Genomic DNA, 5614 nt, shown 5'->3' with positions numbered 1-5614 from the left:
CATGTGCAATGAAATGTGAACCACTGAAATGAATAACAGCTGGCATATATGTACCAATACATAATGACATAAAATATAATGGTACAAAAAACATACTATTCATATATTGACTAAACATCACCTTCACACAGGTTGCTTAAAAAATGGGTATAAGGAAAAGGCTATTAAGACTAACTCCATCGCTCACCATTGTCTGGTTGACCCAGACAAAATTACAATATGGCAACAGAAACAGTGCTGTGGATAATTGATTTGGCTTTTTGACGAGTTTAAAATTCCAATCCCATTCTTCTCTCTTTTTCTATCATATATAGAAAATATTAGAAAAGTGGAAATAGCATGCCTAACATGCCTTAATAGGCATTAAAATCGGATGTGGTGTTAAGTATATACTAAATAATATGTTGTTACTGCATAATGTTTTATAATGCACTAGAGGTGCAAATAGTATCTTCTACTATTTGCACTCTAACATTATTTACATGGAAATTACTACTATTTTCACATGGCCTCAGCCAAATTTAATGCATTTTCTTGTGGTATTGTAAGTATATTACAAGTTTCATTCAGAAATCAAAAACATGTTCTTCATAGAAGAGGTACATTCAAATGATCATATTCATACATATGAATATACGTACATTCATATCACATGCATCTTGTGAATATTTTTGAATAAATTAAAAATGCCATGTCGGTGGCAACTGTTTGTACTGTAAGAAGCAAAAATGTTCTTGTCTGTTTGACAGGTTGATGTTGTATGTCCTTGGTTAAAATGGGCCAATCAGATCTAGACAATGGAACGGAGGACACGGTCTATGATGGAAGTCAAGAGACCAGCCTGGGAAACGACAGCATGAACACTTACAAACCAGCTTTTGTGGAGGACATCACCAAGCACCTGAGTGTCCAAATATCTCTCATCTTAGCGTATTCACTCATAATCCTGCTAGGACTTGCGGGTAACACCCTGGTCATTTACATGATCATTCTGTACAGAAACATGCGCACGGTCACCAACTACTTCATTGCGAACCTGGCCTTGGCTGACCTGATGGTGGACACAGTGTGTTTGCCTTTCACACTAGTTTACACTTTGTTGGACGAATGGAAATTTGGAGCAGTGATGTGTCATATGGTGCCTTACGGCCAAGCTCTCAGCGTCCACGTGTCCATTCTCACCCTAACGGTCATTGCTCTAGAGCGCTACAGATGTATCGTCTTCCATCTTGGCCAGCGCCTCAATAGGTGCACCAGCTTCATCATCATCGGCCTGACCTGGGCGCTCGCCGCCATACTGGCCGGCCCGCTGGCTATTTTCCGAGAGTATCGCCACGAGGAAATCCCATACATTGACTTGCGGATTGCAGTTTGCTCCGAGAAATGGCCCAATGGCACCAATCGGGATGCCATCATCTACAGTTTATCAGTGCTTCTCCTGCAGTATGTGGTCCCTCTGGCGATCATCAGCTATGCTTACGTGTGCATCTGGATCAAACTGAAGAACCACGTCAGCCCTTCCAACCGCAGCGATGGCATCGGCCGCCGGAAGAAGACCACGAAGATGCTGGCGCTGGTGGTCGTGGTCTTCGCTGTTTGCTGGCTTCCCTTCCACGTGTTTCAGCTGGCCAGCGATCTCGACTTGATTCTCAAGTTCAAAGAATATAAACTCATTTACACCTTGTTTCACATTGTGGCGATGTGCTCGACTTTTGTCAACCCATTGCTCTATGGCTGGATGAACCAGAATTACAGGAATGGCTTTCTCATGTTCTTCCGCTGTGAACACAAACCAGACTCCATCTATCCTGATGGGTCCTTCAGGACTCGATCTTTGAGAGGTATGATTGTGAATGGGCACAATGATGGTCAGCCTGCAACTGCTGTCTAATCATGAAAACGGAGTCTTCCTCTGTCTGGAGGAGCCTGCTTAATGCACAGTACATACGTTAAGGTACAATGGAGCTAAAGGCGTAGAATAATAAGATAAAAATCTGGGTAAGATAATAAATAAATGGATGACTTTTCCCTTTGTTGACATGACATGGTTGGGTAATCACCATGTTTATAATGAAACAAGTATATAATAAAGTATTATATTTATTGATACTGCTGTAAAGCCAGCCATATTAAATTATAAGGATCTCTTTCAAGAATCTTTCCCTTTTTAAATATTTTTTTTAATGAATATATTAAACTGACAATACATTTATTGAGCAAAAATTTATTTTATTTATCAAAACAAACAGAAAATAGTACAAACTTTGCTGAAGTGATTGTTTTGAACAAGTATGAACTTAGTTAAATGCAAAATATATTATTAGTAGTATTTGTAACAGTACTGGGTGTCTTTTGCCCCATGCTGGTGAGCCTTTTACCCCAAGTGGGTATGATTTTTAAACAAAAATGGTGTCCATTTATCATCATCCAAGCTTGTGCTAAACTCTTATTGATAATGTCAGGAGACAGCCTGGATGCTGCTGATAGGCTTTCAGCTCTGGAAACATTTTAGAGGCAATCATCTAAGCTGTAAATAACATGTGATTGATACTATTAGGATTTGGAGAAAGCTATTGGTTAGCATTCCCATACATCTTTATGGCATTTGCTCGGTTGGCGGAGGACCCACTGGGAAGTACATGATTTAATATCTGCCATCTTTGGGGCAACAGAACTTTTTGAGTCAATCACCTGAGCCATAAATATCATGTGACTAATCACTCTGGGGCCATATGAAATTATCTCATGACAACTTTGATTGCCGGATAACGCCACAAGTGCACACACAATCCCATATACCCTTCACTAGTGACTATTTTGAGCTGTTACGTAAAGTCTGTTTCATGCTTTAAGAGCACTTCAGAAGAGAATCTGGCACTGGTGAAATATTAGTGATATATCAGTGATGTATATGTTGGGTTTTAATGTTGTCAGAGTACACAGCAAATGTTAAATTGCCATTGATTTGTAGAAATCTGGTGCCAAAGCTAACCAGCTCAACCTTGATCATGGTTTAAAATATGTTCATACATTGCATTGTGGGATACAGTATCCACACAGTGTGCTCTGTTGTATTTTGCACATTTTGGCAGATGTAGTTCTGGGTGTTAATGCACTAGCATACAGGAAATTTGCATTAGATGCATAGGGTGTGTCTCAATCAGTTCCCATCTGCTCCTGAGCTCATGAATCAGTATACTGTGTACACGAATCCGGCCACTGGTGAGGACCCTGGCTCATTACACAGTGGGACAATGATTACTCATTTACCGGCAACATGACTATGGTCAATGTCAATGGACAACATTGTAGAACGTCACCGCTGGTATTAATCAACAACAGGCAGGACCCATATCATTTTGAAATGATTGTTTATGCTCTTTAAACACATTGTTCTGCTACATGTGCTTAAAACATTTCAGCCAATTATTAATTATAAATGTGTCTAGTGATGTGTGTTTGTGCTGAAATACAAAAAAAAAAAGGCTTCTATGGCGTGCCATTATATATATTGAGTTGGCTCGTGCATTTTATGTTTCGTGCTTCAGAAATGTAATGTAATTTCCGGTAAGGGGGCATAGTGAGCACTGATGCTCCCTGGTTTTCACGGTGCATTGTGGGACTTTTTAGGGAATGAACGTTTCAGTGCACTGGAAGGATTTCGCGATTGAGACAACCCTTCAAATGGCAGACTCCCTGATCAGTGCCCTGACTAGTGAACTAGGGAGCTGATTGAGATGCACCCATACTATGTACTGCATAAATGGCACATAATAGCATTTTGAACATAACCTACTATGTTTTTGCAAAACACTCCAAGCATTTATATGCGATCAATGAACTGTCCATCTGAACATTAAACTAATGAATGTCTTTGTTATTCAGTTATATTAACAGTTTGGTTGCGAGTTTAAATATTCAAGTAAATTATATGACTTGGATGAATTTGATTTTGTGATTTGTCAAAAATGTTAATGTCTGGCAAGTGTTGTTTTGTGTAAATTTGCATAGGGCCAATACATCAAGTAAATAAATTGCTTTATGCTACTGATCGTATTTATACTGTAAGGTGTAAGGATTATAATGTACTTTGTATGCAAAAAATAATGTAATCTATGGAATCATGTCATATTTATTGGAATATTTAATATCTGTGCTGTGGTGGCAGTAAGATGAAATAAAAGATAGGATGTATGAGAAAATTAAAATGCAATGGAGGGAGGGAGGTAGAAAGGAAAATAAAACTATACATCTGCATATTGTTTTTATCTGTTCGGTGAAGATTTATTTTTCATACAAGTCGTTCAAAGTAGAAAGACCCTTACTTGCCCAAATATCGAAGACACGGTTTGAAAGGGACGGGGGAAATAAGTGATTATTTGAAACTGGCATGTAAATCGAGGCTTTGTGCAAACCGAATTGTTTCCTGAATTGAAGCCAAATCTTAATAGTGTTAAAATCAATGCGTGGATTGGTGCCATCTGGTGGGAGAAATAAAGAAGATCATATGTAAATAATACTGTGGTCTAAGGCTCAAGGCTTACATACATTTTTAAAAATAAAAACATTTTTTAAAAACCTAACACAGTACATTTTTAAACAGATTGAATATTTTGTAAGTGAACTCTGGAAGGTGAATATGAATTATTGAATTTTTAATGATGAAAATGCGTGTGAAATATTTTGAATTGAAATATTGATATATTATTATCACTTACAACATAAAAAACAACTATGTTAAATTTCAACCCCTAAAAATGCAAGCCCTGAAAATACAAGGCATAAAAATGCAAGCACTGTTAATGCAATGCATTATTTATTTTTTTTCAGTTAGTGCAATTCAACATGCTTTTTTGTTTCAAAGACATTTGTCATTAATTTACTTCCATAGTCCAGGGGCCCGTTCTTCGTACGTCGCTTATTACATCCGAGATGAAATATCACATCCAAGATGATATAACCGCGCTAATCAGGATCTGGCTAATTCGGTTCTTCAAACGCACCTGTTGTTGTTGATTAGTATGGCTGGATTGAGTTATCTGAGATAATTGTGCGTTCATGGGTTGGTTTAAAAGGGGCTATGTATCGATACTCGAAACCACGATCAGCAGTGCAGCGATTGGCTGCGGCAAGACAGCAACGTAATGACGTCATAGAATTAAAAAAGACACCTGACGTAAAACTTGACAAATTTCTGGACTTTTATAAGGAAACAGCCAAGCGAACAAAACTACATAAATGTTATAATAGCTAAATGAAATGTGCACTGTTTTTATTTAATTTTTTACATGATTCCTAATTATTTATATTCACGATTTCTAATATTTGTACAGGCTTTACATTTTTATTTCAATGTAGTAATTAGCAATTAATTTAATTTTATATTTGAACAGATTTGTTACGTGACAGCATTAATTAAAGTTTCTTAAGGGCCAAGATCATGTTATCTGCGTCTCTTGCGCCGCATCAAGCCACTCCCATAATAGCTGTCAGCACTCAAATTAATGCACGACTCTACATTATCTGTATAGCATGTGTGTAAGACTCGAATACAATTATGAAGTAATAATTGTATGACAAATAAATCTTTCAGTGAGTAAAACTGGCTGTGTCT

The 5614-nt window shown here is 37.6% G+C and overlaps 1 protein-coding gene across 1 annotated transcript; it reads left to right on the top strand.

The window, feature by feature from the left end:
- Positions 1 to 775: 775 nt before the first annotated feature.
- On the top strand, positions 776 to 1891 carry LOC107712299 (neuropeptide Y receptor type 2-like). The gene has a single exon (XM_016517510.1). The coding sequence runs from the start codon at positions 776 to 778 to the stop codon at positions 1889 to 1891; it is 1116 nt and encodes a 371-aa protein (XP_016372996.1).
- Positions 1892 to 5614: the final 3723 nt, after the last annotated feature.

This window comes from Sinocyclocheilus rhinocerous, unplaced genomic scaffold, assembly GCF_001515625.1.
Source record: "Sinocyclocheilus rhinocerous isolate Xijiao unplaced genomic scaffold, SAMN03320098_v1.1 scaffold808, whole genome shotgun sequence".
NCBI classification, from domain to species: Eukaryota; Metazoa; Chordata; class Actinopteri; order Cypriniformes; family Cyprinidae; genus Sinocyclocheilus; species Sinocyclocheilus rhinocerous.
This window is presented reverse-complemented; position numbering and strand designations above follow the sequence as displayed.

Coding starts and splice junctions, on each gene's coding strand:
- LOC107712299 (XM_016517510.1), top strand. CDS start 776: ATGGGCCAATCAGATCTAGACAATGGAACGGAGGACACGGTCTATGAT.